The 26651-nt window shown below is 38.3% G+C and overlaps 2 protein-coding genes and 1 long non-coding RNA gene across 11 annotated transcripts in view; 1 reads left to right on the top strand and 2 right to left on the bottom strand.

Moving 5' to 3' along the window:
• Positions 1-22012, bottom strand: acot12 (acyl-CoA thioesterase 12). Of its 8 annotated transcripts, XM_087271394.1 has the most exons (18): positions 21887-22012; positions 21555-21751; positions 21178-21474; positions 17769-18048; positions 15143-15212; positions 12940-13000; positions 12764-12865; positions 9804-9948; positions 7986-8145; positions 7509-7628; positions 6726-6876; positions 6032-6087; positions 5855-5918; positions 4511-4594; positions 4302-4435; positions 4095-4223; positions 688-814; positions 1-390 (listed from the first exon to the last, which is right to left on the bottom strand). In XM_087271394.1, exons 4-18 carry the CDS (start codon positions 17935-17937, stop codon positions 250-252), a joined length of 1713 nt encoding a protein of 570 aa, XP_087127520.1. In that variant the 5' UTR covers positions 17938-18048; positions 21178-21474; positions 21555-21751; positions 21887-22012; the 3' UTR covers positions 1-249. The 8 variants fall into 8 exon arrangements, 7 of the variants coding, with proteins under 7 accessions (XP_087127520.1, XP_087127519.1, XP_087127517.1 ...); XR_015501533.1 differs by lacking the exons at positions 21178-21474; positions 21555-21751; positions 21887-22012 and adding an exon at positions 1942-3184 and having other exon boundaries at positions 688-1787; positions 3960-4223; positions 17769-18559; XM_087271393.1 differs by lacking the exons at positions 21178-21474; positions 21555-21751; positions 21887-22012 and adding an exon at positions 19127-19212.
• On the top strand, positions 18516-22234 carry LOC147842202 (uncharacterized). The gene is made up of 2 exons (XR_015501631.1): positions 18516-20295; positions 20585-22234. It is a non-coding gene; the product is annotated as an uncharacterized LOC147842202 (long non-coding RNA).
• The window catches only part of ssbp2b (single stranded DNA binding protein 2b), a 102224-nt gene continuing 97511 nt past the window's right edge, over positions 21939-26651 (bottom strand). Inside the window, exon 17 of one of the 2 annotated variants that reach the window (XM_087271470.1) lies at positions 21939-26070. In XM_087271470.1, the coding sequence (XP_087127596.1) occupies positions 26041-26070 (30 nt within the window). In that variant the 3' untranslated portion in view covers positions 21939-26040. The remainder of the gene's footprint in view (positions 26071-26651) is intronic. The other variant, XM_087271471.1, reaches the window with a different exon arrangement.

The following is a 26651-nucleotide window of genomic DNA, read 5'->3' on the forward strand; positions in this document are numbered from 1 at the left end:
TAGCTCTATTAGTGTTTACATTTTTATTTAAATTGTTTTATTTATGCAGAACTAAAAGAAATAAGACTTTCTTCAGAAGAAAAACGTTTTAGGAAATACATTGAAAAATGTCCTGGCTCTTTTAAACCTTAAATATTTATGCTACTAGTTTTACCCTCATATGGATGTAGTCCTGACTTATTTGTCATAATTATTTACACTGTATGAGTTGTTGATGTCCTTTTCAGCAGGGTATGATATTATTGTGTGTTAGAATGGTGTGGTCAGCACATCTCTCTCCAGATACGTGATGCAGGACATTGCCGTTTCCTCCATAGATCTGGACCAGCCAGCTAAGTTTCCCTCCACATACGGCAGAATTCCAGAGGTCACCTGGTTGTAGTAGGACACCTAGAAGAGCAGCCAGAAATGAACAGAACTGCTTTAACCTTTTATCATGTCCACACATACACAGTTATTTTGTTTTCCTCGCCTTTTTAACAAAAAAAAAAAAAAAACTCTCTGTCCACATGACAAGCTGCAAGTGTGAGAAAAAAATCTCAACCCTGGCTGATGCTTTAAGAAAGTTTTGGTTTTAGCCACCTAATACTGCATTTACATGCAGACAAACGGCCAAAGAGCATAGAAAAAAAACTATTGTGAAAACACCCGTGTTCATGTGGATGTGGACAGGGTCTCAGTTTGTACCTTGCAGGTTGAAACACTGGTTTCCTGAATGAGGAATCCTATACATTTGGCTTCACTCCGAATGCAGTTCTCTTCAGGCGGGACAGCTGCCAGCGTGACGGACCGCAGTGCTACCACATACGGGTCTCTGAGATAATTAAAATACATTTGCAGATTTATTTCTCATTACTTGCATCACTTTTTCAAACCCCACTTTGAAGTAAAAATGACTTACTGACAGCTACAACCCACATAGCAAAATTTCTCTGGCCCAGCTCTGGCCCACACAATCAGGTTTTGCTTGGCCCACATGCCGCAGTGAATTACGGTACATGACTGGACCAAATCTGGCTTCCACACAAGGGCCAAACACAGACCATATCTGGGCCAAGTCTCAGCCAAGTTAATAACTCATAACTGGGCCTGAACTGGGTCAGATAGGTTGGTGTGTCACGATTGCAATGAAATTGATAAACCCATGGAGTGATGCGCTTTAGGCACACTATGGGCACGCTTTTTCTCAAAGTGACCTGATAGGTAGAATTTTTTTTCTTTACTCAAAAATTATTTTAGTGTATTTTAAATGTGGGTCAAGTCTGGCCAAACTCACATGGCCCACTTATCAAGTTTTTAAATCTGGGCCAAATACTACGTTTTTCATCTGGCCAGTCTTGGTGCCACCTCTGCCAAACCCGGGCCATGTTTGGCCCACATGCTGTATGGCAGTGCCGGATAAATGGCAGCTGTGCCAGCTTTTTGCCAAATCTGGGCCAGAATTCTTTGCTACTAGGGAACAGTCAAAAATCACATCAAATCCAATTGGTACATTTACTTTTCCGGGTTTTTTTTGAGTGCCTTTTGAATGTAAAATCAGACAACTTAAATGTGCTGACGTGTTAAGAGAAAACAATCCAAGCACAGGGTTTCTGCAGGTTTCACAAAGTCAAATTTAAAACGTTTTTATAAATTAATTGTCAAACCTTCACAGCACTAAACACTAAGGATTTTTTTCTTATGGCTGTGTAGAAAAGAGGTTTATTTGCCTCATCCAAAGTTATTTCTGTGCCACGTATTTTAACCCTCTACTGCAGGGGTGGCCAACCCTGTTCCTGGAGAGCCACCTTCCTGCAGATTTCAGTTGCAACCCATATCAAACACACCTGTCTGTAATTATCACGTGGTGTTCAGGTCCTAATTAATTGGTTCAGGTGTGTTTGATATGGGTAGCAACTGAAATCTGCAGGAAGGTGGCTCTCCAGGAACTGGGTTGGCCACCCCTGCTCTACTGCAAGCATTATGATAGATCAATTTAAAAAATATTGACTTTTTTTTCTTTTCTTAGAATGGCTTAACTTGAAGTGCTGTAAAAACATTTGGAGAATTTTTTTTTTTAAAGTACTTTATGATGCCATATGGCAACAACGTCCAACAGTGGATCCAACTTAGAACTTTCCTTATAGTTAATAATTTTGCTATTGGAAAGGATTGAATTGGTGTCGCAGTATTATAAGCTTTAACACAGACCTTATAAATGACACATTATACATACTTTCCAACAACTCCTATTCCAACAGCTTTCATTCATTTGCTGATTACTGAAAACAAACATACTATTGTATTATCATGTATACAACACACAGTGGGTATAAATATTTCAACAATGTTTATATATTAGGGGTGACGCAGTGGCGCAGTAGGTAGTGCTGTCGCCTCACAGCAAGAAGGTCGCTGGTTCAAACCTCGGCTGGTTCAGTTGGCGTTTCTGTGTGGAGTTTGCATTTTTTCTCTGCATTCACATGGGTTTCCCCCACAGTCCAAAGACATGTGGTACAGGTAAATTGGGTAGGTTAAATTGTCCGTAGTGTATGAATGTGAATGGATGTTTCACAGGGATGGCTTGTGGCTGGAAGGGTATCCGCTGCGTAAAAACATGCTGGATAAGTTGGCGGTTCATTCCGCTGTGGCGACCCCGGATTAATAAAGGGACTAAGCCGACAAGAAAATGAATGAATGTTTAAATATTATACTATATATCAGCGGTTCACAAACTAGGGTGCGCGAGAGAATGTTTGTAATGGCGTAAAGTTTTATTCATTCATTCATTTTCTTGATGGATGGAGACTATTTGTATCTGTTTTTTTATACTACAACTTGTGAAATAAAATATAATTGTTCTCCTGATTGTAAGTCACTTCATTTACCCTCTGCTAAATCGTTAACACTGACAAAAGTCATCTGGTTACAATACTATAGTATTTTATTAACCATACTGACACTGACACCTCTAGTAGAGATCGAGGTGTCACATTATCAGCTAAAATGTTGCTAGAATTGGTTTTCATGTATGGGCGATACATATTTCATCACCAAAAATGACTGAGCTCATGTCCATGTGTTGTGCTATATACATGCACATTTTTAACATATATTTTCTTCAAAAACAAAACAACACATTGGTGAGTAGAGTTTGGTTCAAGGCTTTTTAAGATGGATTATTGGTGATTAGAGACATGAGCCCCTTTCACACAGTGATACCGGTAAATATCCGGAAAATTTACGGAACGACTTTACCGGTATATACAAAAAAGCACTGTTCACACAGGCGAGGACGTTACGGAATTTTTCCGGAAAAGAGCATTCACACATCCATTCCAAAATACCGGTAAATTCTGACATCATTCACCACAAATGAGCTTTAAACGGCTGCGCTTGTATTTGTAAACATTTGACTAAATTACAAACTCTTTTGATGATCAATATTGTAAACAACTTTCACAGGATCATATTCGCATGTCGAGATGTACATGATATGTGTGTGTGCTGGCGCTCACAGGCTGTTTCACGGGCACACGCAAAGCTTGAAGGTAAACAAACAACGGCTTATCATAAGCATCTTATCGATTATTATTTGCACAGTTGGCATTAAGGAGAACATATAAACGTTATCTGACTAACTTCTAGCAGCTAAATGTGTCTGGAAAAATATTCAAAGGCTTTTATTCTCACAAACCGCGCGGACGTAAATGCGTCTGACTGTTGTGATTGGCTAAAGCAGAAGTCTTACGTCAGCACGTTCTAGACGTGCACGCGCTTATTCCGGAAATATTCCTTCTGCCTTCACACAGCGCAGCATTCCGGCAAATTGCCGGTAATATTACAACTTCTCTTTCCGGAAAATAGCCAGAACGAATTTACCAGTATTTTCAAGAAGGGCCTGTACACACATACAACCTTTCCGAAAAATTGCCGGTAATTTTCCGGAAAGGTCTGTATGTGTGAAAGGGGCTATGGACAGAGGAAACTTAAGACATGTTTAAAAGGATTTAAGACCTACAAGACAACATTTCAGTGAATTTAAAACTTTTTAAAACCTCACAGAAACCCTGCAAGCACTGAGAAATTGTTAAAAGTGCATTAGTGAAACCTACCCATCTTTGCAGGGCTGCCTTTTAGACAGCAGGTACACAAAATCCCGACATTTGCCTCCATTAACTGTAGCACATTTAACATGATAGATGGTCTCCTCCTCGTCTGCTTTCTCCACCTCATCACAGCTCCTGGAGAAAGTTCAGATGGTGAGAAACTCAATTTGAAGTGTTTTTGCACTCATAAACCGCAATCTCTTGTTCTCCTACAGGTAGTTTTTGTCCCACTGTGGCCGTAGCTGCAGGTCGGCGAGCATGGAGAAAGCATGAAAAGCCGTGGTTTTGGCCTGCATCTCGACTTTTAAACACAGCTTATCTGCCTCCTCGTGCACATAGAGTCCCATCTGCCAGTCACACACACAGCTAATTCAGCACATTATATAATTTAGTTTATATATAAAATGTTATATGGTTATGACCTTATCAGTGATGTTATTGGGCTCCCAGTCCCGTTGTCCAGCTATCACGGTGAGAGCTGCCACATTGTTGTACCCCAAATACACCTGCAGAGGGCAGAGATGTTACACACAACATTAGTTCTGCTTAAAGGGATAGTTCACCCAAAAATGTAAATTTGCACTCAGTTTACACACTCTTAAGTGTTTCCAAACCTTTATTTTATTCTGTGGAACACAAATGAAGATAGTTGGAAGAAAGCTGAAGTCCTGTAACCACTGACTTCTATAGTAGGAAAACAAATGCTATGGAAGTCAATGGTTACAGGTTTTCAACATTTTTCCAAAAATCTTATTTTGTGTTTAACAGAAGAATGAAACTTACAAGGTTTGGATCAAGTTAAGGATGGGTCAATTATGACAGAATTTTCCATTTTGGGTGCACTATCCCTTTTAGGTTATTATAGTTGAGCATTTTTACACTAGTTTTTAATATATACTATGGAATTTAAACTATTATGTGTCTGGTTGTGGATAAACTTACTTTTTGTTGCATATTTTTAACAGTTTAAGTATGAAAAAGGACTTTTATATAGATTAAATTTAATTTTAATAAGTTTAATTACATTTATTCATTAATTTTCCTTTGGCTCAGACCCTGATTATTCGGGGTCGCCACAGCAGAATGAACCACCAACTATTCTGGCACATGTTCCACACAGAGGATGCCCTTCCAGCCACAACCCAGTACTGGGAAATACCCATACACTCTCACATTCACACACTCATACACTACGGACAATTTATTTCATTTACATCCAATTCCCCTATAGCGCATGTGTTTGGACTGTGGGGGAAACTGGAGCACCCGGAGGAAACCCACGCCAACACAGGGAGAACATGCAAACTCCACACAGAAACCTTTTATTTTATTTTAAAATCGAGCACATTTGTAATTCACACCCAGTGTAAAAGGTTACTGTACTTAACATTTTACTTACACTTAATATTTTGGTTAAAAACATCAGTAATTTTGGCAGTTTTAACAACTTACGTTCAAAGGACCTTAATAAAATTATTTGAATTCAATACTTGTGACATTTAAATATTGATCAAATGTGCATTATTTTTCAGTGTTATTGTAAAAGATTTAAATTTAAATCATTTTGTTTTTGACAATTGAGTACAAGTGTTAAAATAAAACCGGAATATTTTATTTCAAATTTAATTCCAGCACTTTTCTCTCTTTTTTTGTTTGTTTTTAAGTACTTTCAGCCCTCAATCCAAAAGTCTGAAATTCAAGAAGCGTGGGAAGCCTGAGTACACTATATCTATTTCTTTAAATAGGTAATAATAAAAAATAAGTACCTGATTACTTCTGTCCCAGGGCACAGAAACCGGTCCCTCGTCTCTTGAGTACAAAATATGTTTTCTAGGAAAAATATATACAATAATATATAAATTTAGTATGTTTCCTGTAATGAATGTGTATTTAAAATAATTTATGCCACAAAATGTCTAGTATATATTTTATATAAAACAAACCTGGCCATGCGAATCCTCTTCCTTACGATAGCACCAATAAAGCGTCTTTCTCCATCCTAAAAAATAAACGCTACTATTAATGTGTCTATTTCTTGCTGGTTTATGCATGTATATTTGAACCACCTGGATGACTCGACAGCAGCCTTATTGCACCAGACTGCATGCCACATATGATGGTTGGTGGAGAAGAGACAGAGTGATGAAGCCAATTATGATATGGGGATGGTTAGGAGGCCATGATGGACAGAGGCCAGTACGCAAGTTTGGATGCCTGGGTTAAACCCCTACTCTTTTTCAAAGGACATCTGGAGATTTTTAATGACCACAGAGAGTCAGAACCTCAGTTTAACCGAACAACAGCACCCACAGTATAAACTCCTCATCAATATACTGGGACGTTAGGACCCTTACAGACCACAGGTTGGGCGCCCCCTGCTGGCCTCACTAACACCACTTCTGGCAGCAACGTAGCTTTCCCATGTGGTCTCCCATTCAGGTACTGACAGGTTGCAGCTCTGCTTAGCTTCAGTGAGCGATTATGTGAGAGTTGCAGAGAGCTAGCTGCCAGCACTTGTCGTGTGTATCGCCTCTTCTTGTTGAATCGCTGAATGCCTCCTCAATTGTAAGTCGCTCTGGACAAAAGTGTCTGCTAAATGACTACATGGTAATGTAAAATGTGAATGCAATAACTCACAAGTGTTGTGTAGGTGACGTCAGGAAGCATGCGTCTCTCACCATCCCGCTCTGGGATGTAGTACATCATGGAGGCGCTGTTGATGTGTCGCGGAGTTCCCTCATTCCACTCCTCACAGTTATACGCCTCCACCCGCACACCCACCTCCACACTGAACAATGGAGAACAATGTGTTCAAATGAGTGCTGTCGAGCCATTGACAACCATATTTACAATATACAGTATATATGAAAATGAATACTTTTCTCTAAGGATACAGGTGTTTTTGTCTCTCAGAGAATACATATTGATTCCTCAATTATTCATTTTCTTGTCCGCTTAGTCCCTTTATTAATCCGGGGTCGCCACAGCGGAATGAACCGCCAACTTATCCAGCAAGTTTTTACGCAGCGGATGCCCTTCCAGCCAGAACCCATCTCTGGGAAACATTCACACACACACTCATACACTACGGACAATTTAGCCTACCCAATTCACCTGTACCGCATGTCTTTGGACTGTGGGGGAAACCGGAGCACCCGGAGGAAACCCACGCGAAGGCAGGGAGAACATGCAAACTCCACACAGAAACGCCAACTGAGCCGAGGTTCGAACCAGTGACCCAGCGACCTTCTTGCTGTGAGGCGACAGCACTACCTACTGCGCCACTGCCTCACCCCATATTGATTACTGTCAATAATAATATCATTATTGCAATAAATACCAGAAAATATCATGATAAAAATCATCCATCGCCCAACTCAAAGCCTCCCTAGGTCAGTCAGGTGTGTGTAGCTCCTTTACCTGTTCTGAAAGGTGTTATTGACCATGGCTTTGAACACTAATCTGTCACCAACAAATGACGGCCCTCGGAAGCGAAACATGTCCACAGCTCCGAGAGAAGGATAGTAGCCACACAGACGACTGCGAGAACACAAACACACAGACAAAAAATGCAGATATATTACACCCAAGAGCTAAGAACTACACTGCATAGTCCTGCAGAATTATCATTTATAATAATCAATCATAAACAGTTGTATTTCTTGGCTATTTTGTAATAAATGTAACACATGTATGATAGCAAGAACAACAGATAGACATGAGGTTAGTATTTGGTTGCTAGTATGTTTTGACTTGTCTCTAGGGTGTTGTAAAGGTGTTGTTGTGCAGTTGATGGCATGTTTTGAATGCTTCCCAGGAAGTTGCATTGTTGTTTTGTGTGGTTTGCGATGGGGTTGTTGTGCAGCTAATGATGCATCTTGCAGGTGTATCTGATACCTGGCTGCTACTGTAGCTACATTCTCCATCCAGGCCATGATCTGCCCTCCAAACGTGTTTCCATGGTGATTAGCGTGTGGCGGCAGCACCAACTCGATGCTCTCGACCCGTGTGAGCTCAGTCGACACTGCAGGTGTCACAGGTTTCCCTCTGTACAATCCTGAAACATCAACAGATCCTGCTCAGCACACTCTCCACCAGCACCAACTGGTTCATTCCACCAGAGACAGTGGGTCACATTTACTAAGCATGCATACATGCAACTTTTTTCATGAATAAATCATGATTCATCAAAAACATTTGTACAATTAAATGTAGGAAAAAAAATCAGGAACAGCTTAAGCTTAAATACAACATGTGCAGTATGCAATAATTATGCATGCACGAGGCCTTATAAGCATGTTTAAAAACCTACATATTTGTTATTTACAGGATGGGAGAAAGGTAACTTGATATTACAAATTGATAATGCAATATTACCGGCCACTTTATTAGGTACACCTGTCCAACTGTATGTTAACTCAAATGTCTAATCAACCAATCACATGGCAGCAACTCAATGCATGTAGGAATTTAGACATGTTCAAGACAATCTGCTGCAGTTCAGAATGGGGAAGAAAGGGGATTTAAGTGACTTTGAATGTGACATGGCTGTTGGTGCCAGACGGGCTGCTCGGAGTATTTCAGAAACTGCTGATCTACTGGGAATTTCACGCACAACCATCTCTAGGGTTTACAGAGAATGGTCTAAAAAAAGAGGAAATATCCAGTGAGCGGCTGTTCTGTGGGCGCAAATGCCTTGTTGATGTCAGAGGTCAGAGGAGAATGGCCAGACTGGTTCCAGCTGATAGAAAGACAACAGTAACTCAAATTTACAGCCAGTTACAACCGAGGTCTGCAGAAGAGCATCTCTGAACACACAACACGTCCAACCTTGAGGCGGATGGGCTACAGCAGCAGAAGACCACACCGGGTGCCGCTCCTGTCAGCTAAGAACAGGAAACTGAGGCTACAATTCACACAGACTCACCAAAACTGAACAATAGAAGATTGGAGAAACGTTGCCTGCTCTGATGAGTCTCCATTTCTGCTGACACATTCAGATGGTCGGTTCAGAATTTGGCATCAACAACATGAAAGCATGAATCCATCCTGCCTTGTATCAGCGGTTCAGGCTGGTGGTAGTGGTGTAATGGTGTGGGGGAGATTTTCTTGCCACACTTTGGGCTCATTAGTACCAATTGAGCATCAACGCCACAGTCTACCTGAGTATTGTTGCTGACCATGTCCATCCCTTTATGAGCACAGTGTCTCCACTGTGAACATGAAATTGAGTTCACTGCACTCAAATGGCCTCCACAGTCACCAGATCTCAATCCAATAGAGCACCTTTGGCATGTGGTGGAACAGAAGATTCACATCATGGATGTGTAGCCGACAAATCTGCAGCAACTGTGTGATGCTATCATGTCAACATGGAGCAAAATCTCTGAGGAATATTTCCAGTAGCTTGCTGAATCTACACGAAGGATTAAAGCAGTTCTAAAGGCAAAAGAGGGTCCAACCCGGTACTAGTAAGGTGTACCTAATAAAGTGGCCGGTGAGCGTATACTGTAAAAATAAATTAGAAGACTCTAAGTTCAATAACCGAAAAGCAAGTTAGATCGACTGCATCTTAAAGGGTCTAAAAATGACCAGCCACAGTATGTCTATTACTGCATTAAAAAGTAGGCTAAACAACTTAGGGAAAAATCTAACTGCAATTAGATGGCGGTTTACACTAATTTAAAGGGGGAGTTGAAGTACAGTGCTGCTAACCTTTGTCTTGAAGGTTGTAATAGTCTTTCATGAGGTTATTGAAGGCCTCTTCATTATAGAGACGGAGTCGTCGTCTTTCAGAAGCCAGAGAATGTTCCAGCATTTCCTCTACTGAGCCCTGAACGTCCAGCGGCTTCAGAGACACCTGCACACACAGGCAGCGGAGAATATTTAGGAAATTTAAAAATGTGAATACATATAATATGAACATGCACACATTTGTTACAGTAGCCTAAATTTAAATTTGACACACATCTCATATTAAAATGTTGCCATGTTTGTGCGAAACAGCAGAAATGCATGATAGTTTAAAAGTAATACAATGCTTCTGAATGAGACTACTAAAAAAAGTTAACCCTAAAATTTGTCCATGCACCTTAAAATTATGAATTAGTATTTTATTCCATGTCATTTTATGAAAACGAATACCTTATTATTGAATTTCATTACTCCAGTCTTCATTGTGGCATGACCAGGGGCGAACTTAACCAAAAAGCAAGGTAAGCAGCCGCTTAGGGTCCTGGGGAATTAGGGGGCCCCCAACCAAAATGCCAAGAAGCCTACATTAATCATATAGCTCTTTTATAAATTTTCTATCATATTTTGTAAAATCTGTCTATAACTGTTAAGATTTTAACGTTATTACTTCTTTTCAAAAGCGGGAGCCCCCCATGAAGAATGGAATGTTCCATCTGTACCAACACCAATCAGACACACCTGGGCTAGCTAATCAAGTTCTTAAGCAGAAGTCACACTGCACTTTTCGCCCCATAGACTGTGATGCAAGCGAATGCGACAGATCGGAAATGCAAGATTGCGTGACAAGTTTCGCAGTCGCTGCGTTGGAAAGTTTAAGCTTGGTAAAACATGACCTCAAAGATCAAAACATGATAGAAATGTAAAATCACTTACGTTTTTAAATGTCTAATCATCTTGTTTAATCCTGCCCCTTTTTCGCAGTGCCGTACTACATAATTTTGCATGCTCAAAGTTAGAGTTGTGAACCTATACTGGTCCCACGGTTCGGTTCGGTTACGATTATCATGCTATCGATTTGGTTCAATTCGATATCTCGGTGCATCGACGATGCTTTCCACATATTTTTGGGGGAGGCTATAACAAGCTGTCTGTATAAACATACAGACACACAGCACCTCACTGTCTCTCATTCACACACATACACAAACATAGACTGCACTAAACACACAAACAAACACACACACCCACACATTTAAGCGCACACCCTCAAGCTGAGCGTAGCAAAAAAAAAGAAAAGAAAAAAAAAGAAGCACTTTTCCGACAGTCACATACTGAGAGCTTCGCTCAGCATGGCTAAACGCAGATTGCAAGGGCTTAAACGGAGCAGTGGTCGTAATGTCGAGCGAAAAAAAAAGAAAAGAAAGACAGCTGTGAAACATAACAAGCTTTGTCTTTTTGTAGGAAACACACTTTAGATCTTTATAGGGTAAGAGGTTTTTGAGTTATTGCTGTCTATCACTGAATGTGTCAGGAAAATCGAAAACAAAACCAACTGAACCGCGCTTATTTCTGGCGCCCCCTGGATGTACAGCGCTCTTAACATTTGCCTTTACTGCCTATGCCATGGGCCGGCCCTGGAGTGTTGTAAAAACCCGCACTCACCTCCCTCACGACAGAGCGCATAGGAGAGAAATGACGTCAGAACATAATAACCGGTTATGATTATTACTGAACCGATACTGAAGAAACAATTAATTTTGACACCCCTACTCAGTCTAGCGTGACCTTTGATGAGCTAAAATCATCTAATCATAGTTAGTTTGTGAACTTGTTTTTTTTTTTGTAAATTTATTACAAAACAAATTTACAAAAACTTTTAATTTTATATTAAGAACATAAAAGTTTCTTTAAATATTAAAATATATAAAATATATTTCAATTATTCAATTAACTTTTTATATATATTTATATTTAAATAGCCTATTTTTTTAGCAGACTATTTTTCAAAAATGCTACAGCCCCATACCTGGAATTGCTTAAGGCCCCCAAATCACTAAGGCCCAATCCCAATTCTACCCTGTAGCCCTTGCCCTTAACTCTACCCCTCGTTTTGCACGTTCATGTCAAGGAGTGGGGGTCTCCCAATCCTCTTTAGCTTGAAGGTGTAGGGCTAAGGGGAAGGCGTGAATAGCCCTTCGAACAAAGATTTTTCTGGACCACACTCGAAACCAAGGCGTGAGAAAGTTTCCCAGAACACACCAGCCACAACGGCAGATAGTTACACCCGGAAGTAAGTAGATCCACAAATTAGTATTTTTTTGCCATTATTACAAATTTTTACAACAAACAAACATGTTTTAATATATTCATCACCGCGTTCATGATTCACTGTCATGCTTAAAACAAAAAAACTGCAAAATTTTGCAATCTATAATCCATAATCATAACTCCTGTATAGCAGTCCCACAACATTCTAACACTCGAATACCCTGTCAGAATAGAGTAGTGGCTGGGAATGAGCTGTTTATAGTGCCTGCTTTAATGTTAATGTTGTTTTGGTGTGATCTCATATGAAGCAGGAGCTCGCGATGACATACGATGACATGTGCAGATGCTGAAGTGCTGTCCCAGTTCTTTGGGGTAAATTTTGAAGCCCTTTCCCTTCACACTCGGTTTTAAGGACCAAGGTGAAGGGGGAAGGGGTACAAAAATAGAATTGGGATTGGGCCTAGGTCTGCCCCTGGACATGACCCTTCTAAAGTCATCAGAACATGTTGATTTTCACTGTTTATTATCATTAATAGAGTATCATCATCACTGTTACAAACCTTTGCGCTGTTTCATATTGTTGTTGAAAACGTAAAACAGTTTACTTGTTAAAAAAAAAGTGAAATATCTTACTGACCCCAGTTTTTGTTTAGTATTGTGGAAACTCAGATTTAAGTGGCCTCAATAGGGTGTTTACTTCGCAGAGATATTACCTTTTGTGTTCCTGTTGGCTTTGCAACAAATGTAGAAAAGGCCACACACACTCTCTTCATCACGCCGCTGAGCACCTCCTGTACGGTTACATAGATGCCCACCTGATAAAAACACAGATCCATTACAGTTTCTCCATTAATAATTAACACACTAAATGTGTTTGATCTGGTATTACCTCCATGCTGGTGTTGAAAGCCCTGTTCACTCTGGATTTGATACTGATGACCTGCCCAACCCTGAAACACACACAGATATGATATGAAAACAGATAAATATACCACATAAACACAAGATATTTACTGATAAGTCACTAAAAAAATGATTGCTTGCTAAAACTGTCATTTCAGGAGCAACAAGGTGGTTATGTTAAAGAAATAGTTCATCCAAAAATCCCCTCACCCCTTAATAATTTACTTGCCCCTTAAGCCATCCTTGCTGTATCTTTCTCTTTGCTCAAGACAAACACAGCTGGAGTATTTTTTTTCCTGGCTCTTCAATACTGTAGTTGAATATTGGCTTTTATTTTGAAGCTTAAGAAAGTGCATAAATTCTCCATAAAAACTAACCCATTAACAATTGCTTCTTGGATTTACATTTTCTTCATTATTATTTTTTTTCACATTATTTTATTATTTTCATATTATTTTTTCACCTTTATACGATAATACAGTCGAAAGAATTGACAGGAAAGTGTGGGGAGCAGAGAGAGGGGAAGGATCGGCATAGGACTTTGAGGCGGGAATCGAACTCAGGTCGCTGTGAGCACCGGAGTGCATGTGTCAATGCACTTGCCACTATGCTATTGGCACAGACCAAGGTACACGTTTTCTAATTTAATAACCAGTGTGCTTTCTCTCACAGTCTCTTTATCAGACCAAGAACAAACATTTCATATTATTTAATAAAGAATTCGATTATTAGGTGAAGGCATGGAGGCAGTGGTGTTTATATTTATGAAGAAAATAATTGTTTTTGTATCACTTTAATCCTTTAATTGTTTTCATCTGTAAAGATGTTTGTGTGTTGCTGCACATCCTGTGTGTATTCAGCAATGTGTAAGCGTTTGGACCTGCATAGGCTCATAACTAACTAACAATATGCTATTCATACAACATGGCACAAAACGTGAAAATGACAGTTGCGCTGGCCTCAAAATAGCAGCAAATCGTGCCATACACGTCTTGCGCCTTATTGCACTGGGTGTACGATAGGGCCATCATGTGTTTTTGCTTCGAAACCTTTAGAAATCTTTATTTTCGATCAGTGGTTTGGAAGGACTAATCAAATTGGCAGTAAATTATGAGGCAATTTTCATTTTTGGATGAACTGACAGGGATAACTGACAGGAGTGTGTCAATAGCTGTTTCCATCCACCTATTTTTATGTGCATTTTGGATTATTCTAAAAGGCTTGATGGAAATGCCAAGATGTGCATTAGAAACCATATGTGCACAATTGAGTTAAACTAAGTAAACTCAATTGTGCACTCGATTAAACTTTTTATCCGATAAGAAAAAGTGTGCATAAACTACGATGGAAACACTTTTTAGGAATAAATTTCAGCATGCACATTAAAAAGTCTGTGATTTTGTTATAAGAGATCATGTGATGATATAAATGTGTGTGATGGGATGCATTAATGGACTTTACAGCATTTCCAGCAGATTGTAAAACATCTGAAATGTTGTTTTTCAAATGTAAAAGGCCTTATGCATCAGTCCGTCATCACACTGCTTAAGTATTATTATTCTTCTTCTATTATTATACCCTCCAGAACTGTCTTGGGCATCTGTCTGTGCTCCCAAAGAGCGCCTCACGCCTCCAAAAGTCAATAAAGTCATTGTGATTTGTCTTCTGAGGCGGAAGTAATTTATTATACAAGTAAAAAGACTAACGAAGCTTCTCCTACTGCAAAAAAAAAAAAAAAAAACGTCATTTTTCTGTCTGTTATTTGTCTATAGTTTATCAGAAAGTGATGCTCTTTTTTCTCTTTGGCTTATTGGATAGAAATGCTGCTTTATTTGCAAATATTTCATGCAATATTAATTAGAAATGTAATTAATTAGCATCTTTGGATGGAAACATAGCTACTGTGAGGAGTTTAAACTGACCAGACTTCTAAACACATGCAGATGTTTTGTTTCATGATGTTTGTTAGTAACCAAAACTGTAAAGCTATAGCTAAAGGCAGTTACAGTTTTAAAAGCAGCAGCTCATTTGCATTTAAAGTTAGTTAGTCGTTTGCATTTTAAGTTTAAAACATGCTTCCACTAAAGAAGGGGAATCTACTGCATGGAATAATAAATGATCAGTGAGGTGTTTATTCTAAAAAAAGCATAATAAAACCCCTTAAAATGATAATGGCCACAAAATAATACCTGACAGTCTCTTCAAACTGGATATCGTCCATTGAAGCCGTAACACACGCCATTCCTGCATGTCTTTCAGCTTAAAGGAAGAAAAAAAGAGATTGATAACATGCACTGCTACAGCATGTGGAAGCTGAAAAATGCTGTTCAAATGACCATTATTTATATTTGATGTGTCGAACTGGAGCAGAAACAGATGGAGATCCCATCAGAGAGGATGCATGTGTAAATCATTCATGTGCTCCTTCCTCAAACCTCCTTTTCCAACAGATTCCTGTATTGTGGGTTAAAGGTAGATGGATGCTAGTTGCCTTCGCCGATCATAGTCCAAAGGTGTTTTAGCTTATCTGCACTGGCTCTGACAGATCGATAACACGCTTATTGTTGTTTTGAAAACTGACACTTTTATCACTGTGGCAGGTCAGTCAAAGTCTCGCCGTATTTGTTTGTGAAACGTATTGAAGATCAATGTGTAATTTGGAGAATACTTTTATCTAAATGGATGTACAACATAGGATATTTGTCCCTAGAATCATTTAAGTTTTCATAGCACAAAAATGAGGGTAGCTTGTCCTGCTATTGGGGTATGATGACCTCCTTATCTGGGACAAATCAGCCAATGGTAAAGTCTAAAAGGGATGCAGCAGAGATGCCCAAACTAGGGCCTGCGGGCCAAAGTTGGCCCATTGTAACCATTGAATTGGTTCACTATCCCATCTGAGAATGATTTAGAGATTGTTACTTCAAATTTAATATAACCTTTTATTTGTTTGTTTTATTGTTTAGGGTCAGAGTTTCTTTTGGTATTTGGTGTTTCTTCAGATACTAAAAAATAAAAAATGTGCCATTTTTTTTAATATTCGTTTTTTTATTTATTTAAAAACGACTATTGAAATACGAGGCGTTTTTCCTTTTCATGGTGAAAAACGAAAAAGCAAAATTCAAAAATGAATAAAGGCTTGTTTTTTTATATTCCAAAACCAGATAGGCTGACGCAAGGTCGACGCAATGCTGCTACACACAGGCTAGCCTACTATAGGCTATTATTATTTCCACTTAATAACGTTATAAAAGGTATTTTCTTGTGATAACGAGATTTTGTTAGGACATATTTTCCTCATTAAGATGACATACTTCTTGTATAAGGGGCGGTTATAGGCTATATTTATTTTTTGTTAGCATGTTTTAAATGAAACAACCTTTATTTTGACATTACATGCAAGCGTCATTACATTGCTTAACTGAACACTTTTCTGAAAAGAAAGTTTTATTATTGTTAAAACCATAATGGTCCGTGTACGTTTTGATCATTTGTTTGAGCCTACTGATTTTTAATTTTTTAAAAATAGCCTACTGCTATATACACACACACACACACACACACACACACACACACACACACACACACACATACACACACATATATATATATATATATATATATATATATATATATATATATATATATTATGGAAATTTTTGGAATTTCCGTGGGTTTCCTCCGGGTGCTCCGGTTTCCCTCACAGTCCAAAGACATGCGGTACAGGTAAATTGGGTAGGCTAAATTGTCTGTAGTGTATGAGTGTGTGTGGATGTTTCCCAGAGATGGGTTGCAGCTGGAAGGGCATGAGCTGCGTAAAAACGTGCTGGATAAGTTGGCGGTTCATTCCGCTGTGGTGACCCAGATTAACAAAGGTATTAAGCTGAAAAGAAAATGAATGAATGAATGAATGGGATCATTTCAGTCAAACATCACCAAAGTTCAAGATAAAGAAAACTATTTACTAAAAATAATTATTGTGCGTATTAGGCATGGGACGATAACCGGTTTCAAGGCTTACCTTGGTTTGGAAAAGTCAAGGTTTTAAAACTGCTAAAGTATTCTGCTAAACTGTTTCTAAGGTATTTGTAAGTTATTTTTTTTACATGCTTTTTACATCTATTTTATTTAGTTGTTAGAGCAACAGTATCTTCAGCGGAAAATTAACCTCTACAACAAAAGCTACTGGTCTAAAATATTTTAAATGTTTCTTAAAATAAAATATATTGTGTTCAATGGGTGGAAAAATTAGTTTTTTACCCAGACATTTAATAATAACATATTTTGTAGGAGTAATCATCACAATACTGTGATTTTTTTATTCAAGGTTATTATACCAGTACTGTACCAGTGTGTGTGTGCTAGTACTTTTTGTGGTGTAAAAATGGTAATACTGAAGCTAGCCTAAATGAGTACAGCTCTCATAAAAATATGAAAACAAAAAATGATTGTTTTTTTTATAATCTTGGCATCATTTTAGCAAACGTCACAAAACTTTGTCACCAAACAAACACTAAACGTTGTTTTTCTATTGTTAAAATGATCACTGGGTCAATTTTGACCTGCAAGTCGGAGTCAATGGAAAGTAAAGGGAGAGAAAAAACCCACTGAAAGTTTGGGATTTCTGCAGTGACATTTACATTAGACGCAACTCTGAAAACTGGACTGAAGCAGTTTTAATTTACCAGAACTTCTATGTTAAGCTACTTTGACACAATCTACTTTGTAAAAGCGCTAGAGAAATATAGATTAATCGAATTGATTGAAGCAAAGACGCACATTTTGCATGAGCCCCGTCCACATACAGTCACTCACCTGCTAGACAGGCGGTGGTGTCCATCCACTTGAGCAGCTGCCCGGCGCCCAGCTCGCCCTGATGGTTGGCATGGCAGGGCAGGATGGACTGGCACATCTGCACCTCCACCGAGCCGAACCCGCTCCTGTTCTTCCGGTGCCCGTCCGTCGGTGGGCAGTTCTGGTCCATGATGGATCCTCAAGTGTTGCAGTGGTCAGTATTGTCCAGCTCTTATTAGGGCCGGTGGCAGCAGGTCACCTCACCTCTGGCCAACTTGGACGGTCTGCAGCACCAAAACACCTGAAGCACATATTTCCACATCACCTGCGTCATTACACAACATAGATTGTGATGTAATCGACGAGCGTGTGTGTTTTATTGACTTGTTTTATGTCTGCGGGTCATAAAGCTGCTGATGTATAATTTGATAGCAGAAGCGAGAGGCTGGAGGTCCAAAATATGACACTAAAATGATCATCAACGTAGTCTAAACGACGACCTATTTCAGGCGCGATTACAAATGCAATTTCATCAATGATGATTAATATAGTTAATATTAACGTCAACAGAATTGCTATGGTATTAGTCTAAACGGCGGCTTAACGTATTTTTCAGTATTTTGAGCGCGCGCTTTGCTTTTGTTCTGTCAATGAATGTTTTAATTAATGGGAAATGCTCTGAACAAGGTTATAAACACCCGTACTCCAATTTAAAGTCCAATTACGATTAATAAATCTAATATTAACGACGACGGAATTTATTCAGAGCGGTGTGTTATTCTGTAGTTCGACGCATTTCCTTCGCGGTCTTTAAAGCAGGAAAGATTTTGATTGGCTCTCAAACGATATGGGCCATACCATTATACTTTTCTCAGTCCGTCGTTTAATCCACGAGCTAGTGTTTTTCCCATACTGATAAACTTCCGGTAACATGTTAATGTGTTCTTTTTCATTTTATAAGGTTCCTTTTACAGCATAGATGTTGTAATGTTATTAAAATACAACCAGTTAAACAGACTTTGGCATTCATTTAGTTGTTCAAGCGTAAAATGAGACAAAAAGCCGTTTGCTCGCACACGCCCGTCAGAATCAGCAGACTACCGCAGAAGCTCCATACACCGGGATGAAATAAATGCTCATATTATAAAGACATGGAGGATAAAAATGTCATTTTAATGCAGTGCTTCTTGTACAATCTGAGACCCACTTTATATCGGATGTCAATCAGCCAGCACTGATTTTTTAAAGAAAACTGACCTTAAACGCGCCGATTTTGCATTGGCATACAGTTCACCGGAAAATATTAACCCAGGTTACTGGCAAATTTTTTATTTGAGAGATTTTCTAAAGCGGACACCATTGAAGCTAGAAAAAGATACCTGTCATTTCCCTTGTTACCTAAAAGGAAAGAAGTACATTTCAAAACAATTAATGACATCTATCCATGTAACAAATTTCTTAGAATAAGATTTAATTTAGACAGTAATGCTTGTATTTTCTGCTTGAAAGATACTGGATCTCAGGAACATCTTTTTTATTGTTGTTATATTATCAAATCATTTTGGGACAGATTGTATGAGTGGTTGATGACAAAAAATGTAATACCTGCGTTTGACTATTGTGAAATTTGCTATTTTTATGGAAAACAAAGAAACTGAATTTCTGTGTAATAATATGTTGATTATAGCAAATTTTTTATATCCACAAATGTAGATTTCTTAAAGTTTCTCCTTGTTTCGAAGCATTTAAAAAATGATTTCAACATTTTATATAAATCTATAAAACAGGTAAAAGTAAACTGTGCCTTAAAGTTCTTTAAACTTTTGTCAACTTATATGGACTGACCCCCCTGAATGTAACGTATTTTCTTTTGTATTATTTAAGGTTTATTTATTATTATTTGTACTGTTTTGTTTATTATATGCTGCTTGGATATAATCTTATATATGTTTAACAATAGAAATTGAAAATGCCTGTTTGTTATTTGAAGTTTAAATAAAAAAATAAAAAAGGTAACTGGCAAATTAAAAGTCCTATTAGCATGCTTCGGCATATACCCTATTGACTTTTTATGTCAGCAGGTCATAAAGCGAGAGGGGTCTGGATGCAGACCTGGTGGAGTGCAATCTGAGCTGCATCTATTGCTTTTTATTGTGAGTTTAGTTGGCGCATCGCTGCGGTAGGCCAATTAAAAAAGTCCAACAACTACATCAATGGCAAACAATAACGCTGATATTAATGTCAACAGAATTTATTCAACGTCTGTTACCCTGTAGTTTTGCGCACATTTTGTTTGCGGTCTTTAAAGCAGATAAGATTCTGATTGGCTCACAAACTTGTTTGTTTAACTAGAGGGATGGGCCATACCATCTTTTTTTTCTTTTAATTTCCTTCTGGTCCTTTAAGACAGTATTTTACAGAATAACAAAACAATTTATAAGAACAAAATAATACTAAATAGTAATTATATAGAATGATTTTTACACAATATGTAGCCTACAGTTAACAATCCTGGCAACAGCTTAAAACCATCACCTTATTCTCAGCTGTCGAGCGGGCGCTGCCATTTGAATCTTTTTGTCTCGCGACTTCCGGTCACATTCACTTCCATTCATTTTTTGACGTTAACAACTGCTCGTTACACTGCTTGATGTTGCAATTTAATATTTTCTTATTATATTATGCTTCTTGGTTTGTGTAGTCATGCAAACATTTGTTTGTTGAGCAAGTAGTTTGGCCATTTTCTGCCGTTTATTATTCCTAGTCATTTCTCCCATAGGCGACTGAATCGGAAGTTCTAAGACAATCGCGAAAACAGGCGCACTTCCGCGTTTTAGAATAAGGTCAATAGTATTTGGCAACAATACCTGTTAGTTAAATTAACTTTTTTCTAAACTTGTTTATGATCAGCTGGAGGGATATAGACGATATTTTTCTTTAATATGACAGATTTTGTCCATTTATAGAAAATATAAAATACAATGCAGTGCTTTACTAAATCAAAATTCTAAAACAATTTATAACATTATGAACAAAATAAATCTAAATATTATAAAATGATTTTAGCTTAAGAGAACAATTCTTCAAACAGTTTAAAACTGCGCCAAAATTCTGATTAGTAATCAGGTTAACGATACGAAAACAACATAATAATAGTTAAACAAAACAGTATTGCGCTAGGTGATATCCCAGATAGCAAAATTACAATTTCAACCTAAAATCAACGTTTCTCATGACATCAAATCAATGTTGATCACCGTTATCGATTCAACCCCATTTTGCTCATGGGTGTAATGTTGAAACAACGTCAGGCATCATTAAAATCTAACCTGAAATCAATACAACTGTTTACCAATGTTGAATTGATGTTGATTTACAGTCGATCTGCGTTATAGAATCCATACATTTTCAACCTAATTGGTTTGTCTACCTAATGTTGAAACGATGTTGACTTTAAGTATCATGCTCATCCCAAGGCCCCTAGAGACTATGCAGCGCCATTGATGTGATCCAAGAAAGGATGATCCCAAAGTATCCATAATCCTGGACCAGGCTGTATCCCGAGCTGATGTGGTCATGGAGGAATGAGACTGATTCCTGAAAGACCAGACGAGTCCTTGCATTGATCCTGTGGGCCAGCCTGACCTCCCGCCGGTGGCTTACTCACACCTGCAGCTTCTCCACGATGGACGTCCAGCTTCTCCAGCCTCCGCCGCCTAGACTGCAGCTTCACACAGGAAGTTTGGCCAGAAGAATAATGGTTGTGCCCAACAGAGCCTGGTTTCTCTTGAGGTTTTTTTTCATTACTTTGTCAGCTGGTGAAGTTTTGTTCCTCGCTACTGTCAACACTGGGATGCTTGGACCGGGACTTGTGGAGCTGCGCTTCGTTGGAGTTGCTCTTCAGTGCTTGAACTTTCAGCAGTGAAACTTACACCACACTGAACTGAACTTAAAATCTAAAATCTGGACTTTACTAGAACTATGTTAAGCTGCTTTAACACAATCTACACTGTGAAAAGCGCCATATAAAAAAAAAAAACATGGATTGAATTGAAGTCAATTGGAAAAATGTAGACTCATCAAATACAGTAGTCAATATAAAATCGTTGAATACTATTTTAAATGTATTTTGATCTTACCTAAGGCCGTGAGCCGAATCTCCAAGAGGATTGAAGAAGAACGTCACTATCATCATATTTACACTGTAGTTTATTTCAATAACTAGTTATTGTTTTTAAGATTGACATTTGGCCAACTTTCATCATCGCTCATAAAAATAATGCGGCCAAATGTGAACAACTTGTACTTTTTATGTAAATAACACATAAAATCACTCATAATCAAGCAAAATAGAGTCTGTTAAACAGCAAAGAGAAGCTTTATATCAGTACAGTATTTCCAAAACTTCTCTGTGTGTGTGTATTTACAAAATTCAACACAAGGTAGAAAATAATAAACACTTCACAAAATCAAAAAATCAAATGAAAGTGTTGTACACCGACAGGGTCTCATAATCAGGCAATAATCTGGGGCAAAAAATGGCAAATGTTATTACAAATAAACACAAAAAACACCTCAGTTATTGTACAGGATTGATTTAAATAACTCACAGAGACTCAGATGAATCAGTTCCCCAAGCTATAAAAAATTCACACATATATATATTTATATTTTAGAAATTTTGCAATAATAATATTAATAATAATAATAATTCCACTTGAAATAAAAAAGCAAAGCAAATCACAGTTTCTCCGGGTGACATAACAACGGCTGTATAAATAAGTTGATTATTAGGATGACAGATGAAAGAATTATAACTCCCATCCGCGTGGCCTTCCTCCAAATCCATTAGCTTCCCAAAAAAATCATCCTCATTTCCGATATTCACATGCAAAGATTTTCACAAAGAAAACGCAATGTAAGAGCAGTAAACGTCGCATCTGTGTATGTCAATAAGGAGTATTTTCAAAAACATGACACAAATTCTCAGTTCAGTTGTAGAGGATGTTCCTCAAGCATCCCCGAAGTTAAAATTGCGTACGATGGATTTTCCGAAGTGACTGATGAAATGGCTGTTCTTCATAGGCATCCTCCTGAAAAAGAAATCTAGCAATCAAACAAATAAAAAACAAACGCTCCAGGGTGTTGATTAGACCTGCATTCAACACCAAACGATAAAAGCTGGATTTACAAACACATTTTTCGATCTCATCGATAACAAAAAAGCAGATTATGTATCGATTAGTGTGTGCTGACTGAAAAAAATGAGTTTTATCCTATGCAGCAGGCACAGGACGTCAACATGACGTCAGATTGATGTTGTACCCCAACGTCATGATGATGTTGCAGTTTGTTTGGAAATGAAAATCAGGTTGACGTCAGAACCAACACGATCTCACGGCAATTCGTAACTTTTTGATTCAGTGGCTAATTCGTATGAATTCGTACAATCTAATTCGTACAATTTAGTACGATTTTCTCATCCCTCAATGAGGGTTGGGTTTAGGGGTGGGGTTAGGTGCTACGCCTCCTTTTTAAAGTCGTACAATTTTGTACAACTAAACTCGTAGGAATTCGTATGAATTAGTCACTAAACTGGCAAAAAGCAAAATACGTTTTCTCGTGAGATCAGGCTGTCAGAACCCAACATCAGACAGACATCAATGTTCAACATCCAACCGAAAATCAACCAAATATCAACGTCTAATGATGTTACAGCTTGACGTTGTGTGGATGTTATCACTATGATGTCTATCAGACGTTGGATTTTGGTTGCCATACCTAACGAATAAATGTCAGTATTTGACATCAATATGGCATTGGTTTAAGATTCGACGTTGGATTTTGGTCACTTTCCAACACAACCTAAAATCAACCAAATATCAACGTCATTTGATGTCGTTATTGGACGTCAAAAATAACGTTATCTTTAGGCGCTGGCTAGACATTGAATTTTAGTCACCTGACGTTATGACTTAAATCTAACCTAATATTATCGTCTTATGATGTTGTGTGCCTGCTGGGAACTTGAAATCCATCTGTTTACATCCGTCGATTTACATCATATTTAAAGAAAATATGATTTAATATGAAAAACAGTTCCGTCGTCTTTCAAGCTTGTTGGAGAATCAGCAAGTGTCCTTTCTTACACACATCATGCACATTTAACTTTGAATGCACATCCACATATATACACAGAGATATACGGTACTGTCCAGAAGTCTTCAACACAGGCTCATTGTGAAAATGTACCCCCGTATACATTTCTGGAGAGCGTGAATTATGTAGCCAGAGCGGCATAAATGCTGCATTTTGTCTTTAAAAGGAATGCTACAGGGCAGACGCCGCTGATGGCTTCTGTTTCTTTTCGCACTACCACCTGTAAACTTAGCTCCATGTGCGTGGCTCTTCCGCTCTTACCAGTTTGTCCAGTGGCTCGCCACTTATGTCGGTGAACTTGAAATTCAGAGAGGAGTTGACTGTGATAAGGAGGTTCGAGTCCGGCGAAGAACGGTTCCAGAAAGAAGGTAAAAACTAAAGGCAAAAAATAAACGAAACGAGTAAATAACAGGGTGAGAAAGTGGTAAAATCTGAAAACGTGGTGAAAAATCAGGCTAGGGCTTTTCTTTTTCTGGATTGCTTTTGAAAACACTGTCGGTTGGGTTTAAGGAAGAGGGTGGGTGGGTCAATCGGTGCTTTTTAATACACTATTGGTTGGGTGTAAATAAGGGGGAAAGTGGGGGGATTGGTCGGTTGGTGAGTCAGTCAGTCGACAGCGGCCTCTAGTGGATTGGCGCGTGAGCAATAGGCGTGAATGGCACTCGCAAGAGAAATTTGAGATCTGAAAAAGCGTACACAGCGGCCTCTGGTGGATTGGCGCGTGAGCAATAGGCGTAAATGGCACTCGAAAGACAAATTTGAGATCTGAAAAAGCGTACACAGCGGCCTCTGGTGGATTCACAAAAACAAAAACTGCAAAAAAAATGTATCTCCTGGGACGTATTTGGCGCTCTCCAGAAATGTATACAGGGGTACGTATCAACAATGAGCCTGGGTTGAAAGTCTCAAGTCACTAGTATTTTCCCCTAAAAAGGTTTAAAGTTGGGTTATTTTGATATTTGTCTTTAGCATGTCAGTTTGAAAGATCAATTTACATTTCCAAACATTTTTTTATTATTGTTTTTGGAGACGGAGAACAGACAGACAATCCCCATTGTGTAACAAACTGTGCAAAATGTTAAATAAAGCATGAAACAAGGAAAAACGGCCACATACAAGACATATATGACCTACAAAAAGAGATCACAATGGATGTAAAGAGAGAAAAAAACAACAACTTACAAATCTTCAGAACTTAAATAACATTACTAGTCTTTAAAGTCTTTAAAAAAAAAACTGGATCCCACATTTTATCAAATTTTGCATTGTTCCCCGAGGTGGCATTTCTAATTCTTTCCAAATGTAAAGTGGAGGTAAGTCCAAGAAGCCAGTCACTAAAAAAAGAGGCCTCTATTTGGAAACTCCAACAATATTTTTGTCATTAATTGTATTTCTGCTGTGAGATTATATCCAGGCTGTCTGGAATGACAAGAAGAAGCAAAACAAACCGAGAAGAACTTGGCAAATATCTCTAGATGCTTCAGAAAACCCACATGCAAAGTTACTTGAGAAACTCTGGGCAAGAGTAGCAAGTGTTTCAAATGCAAAGTGTGCTCAGATCAAATGCTAAATAAGTTTATTGATTAATAAAATGTATTTATGCATTATTTTTTAAAGCATCTTTATTTCACAGCTTTTTTACACAAGTGCCCAAAACTTTAAACAGTACCGCAGCTTTTTATGGCGATTGTCTGAAGTATCTTGGAGATGTTGCCTAAGATCTTCTGGATTAAGTTTGTCTCAGTTTGTTCTGCTTCTTCATGTCATTCCAGAAAGACTGCAAATAATCTAACAGTTATATGACAAAAATAATGTTTGGGAATGTAAATTAATCCTTGAAACTGACATGCTACAGGAAAATATAGAAATAACCCACTTTAAACCTTTAATTGGGAGGTTAAAATTTTAGAGGCCTAAGACTTTTGCACAGAACTGTAGGTAAATATAGACAGGTTGTTGTTTCATCATCTGGACGGCTTCGGCTGAAAGGATGATTCTGGAAATGAAAGAAACGGCAGAAGGAGAGAGGAGGACGGAGAGTCTTGGACCCTTGATCTTCAGAGAGCAGAAGAGCTCAGGCTACAGCGCTTCAGAACATCCATAAGCAGTGCTGGATCTCCAACAGAAGAGCTCTTCACACACTCATGGTCATGTTGGGAGAATACTGCAACGACACAAAACACAAAACAGAGACTGAGTTTATTTCTGTTGTTGTTGTTTTTTTTTGGCCTATTGGGGATAAGTAAATATTATTGTAAATCATACCATACCAGTAGGTGGCGACAACTCCCTTTTTTAATTAGAAATTCATTAAAAACTTTTGATTAATTTTCAAACTAAGCAACTGGGTGGAGGTTTCTCAATACCAAGAAAGCGAGAACCGTCTTGTCAAGTTACCAAAAAAGTTTCACGCATTTTAACCTAAAATTATTTAAAGAGCCCCTATTTTGCATTATAAAGGTCATGATTTGGTTTTGGGGTCTTCAACAACATTCTGATATGCATGGAAGATCTGAAAACACTTTCATCGTCTTATAATCTGCATTTATTTTTACCTAATTATCCCAGAGACGCCCATATGATTTGTTCAGTGATTCTTTTTTTTTAAATACCCATTTGCGTGATGCAAATATGCAGTGATTGGTCCGACGATTCAGTCTGTTGTGATTGATTGACGCAAAGAAACGCCCAACACGACTTATTAAGATTGTTGAAGCAGCCCAATGCAAGAATGCATTAAAGCAA

This window comes from Danio rerio, chromosome 10 (assembly GCF_052040795.2).
Source record: "Danio rerio strain M-AB ecotype USA chromosome 10, GRCz13ab, whole genome shotgun sequence".
NCBI classification, from domain to species: domain Eukaryota; kingdom Metazoa; phylum Chordata; class Actinopteri; order Cypriniformes; family Danionidae; genus Danio; species Danio rerio.

What these genes read in the sequence shown, in the direction of transcription:
- acot12 (XM_087271394.1), bottom strand. Translation starts at nt 17,937, where the DNA reads ATGGACCAGAACTGCCCACCGACGGACGGGCACCGGAAGAACAGGAGC. An exon ending in CAGTTTGAAGAGACTGTCAG is followed by an intron (nt 13,001 to 15,142) that starts GTATTATTTTGT and finishes TGTGTGTTTCAG; the next exon opens with GGTTGGGCAGGTCATCAGTA. An exon ending in CCAGTGTTTCAACCTGCAAG is followed by an intron (nt 391 to 687) that starts GTACAAACTGAG and finishes CTGCTCTTCTAG; the next exon opens with GTGTCCTACTACAACCAGGT.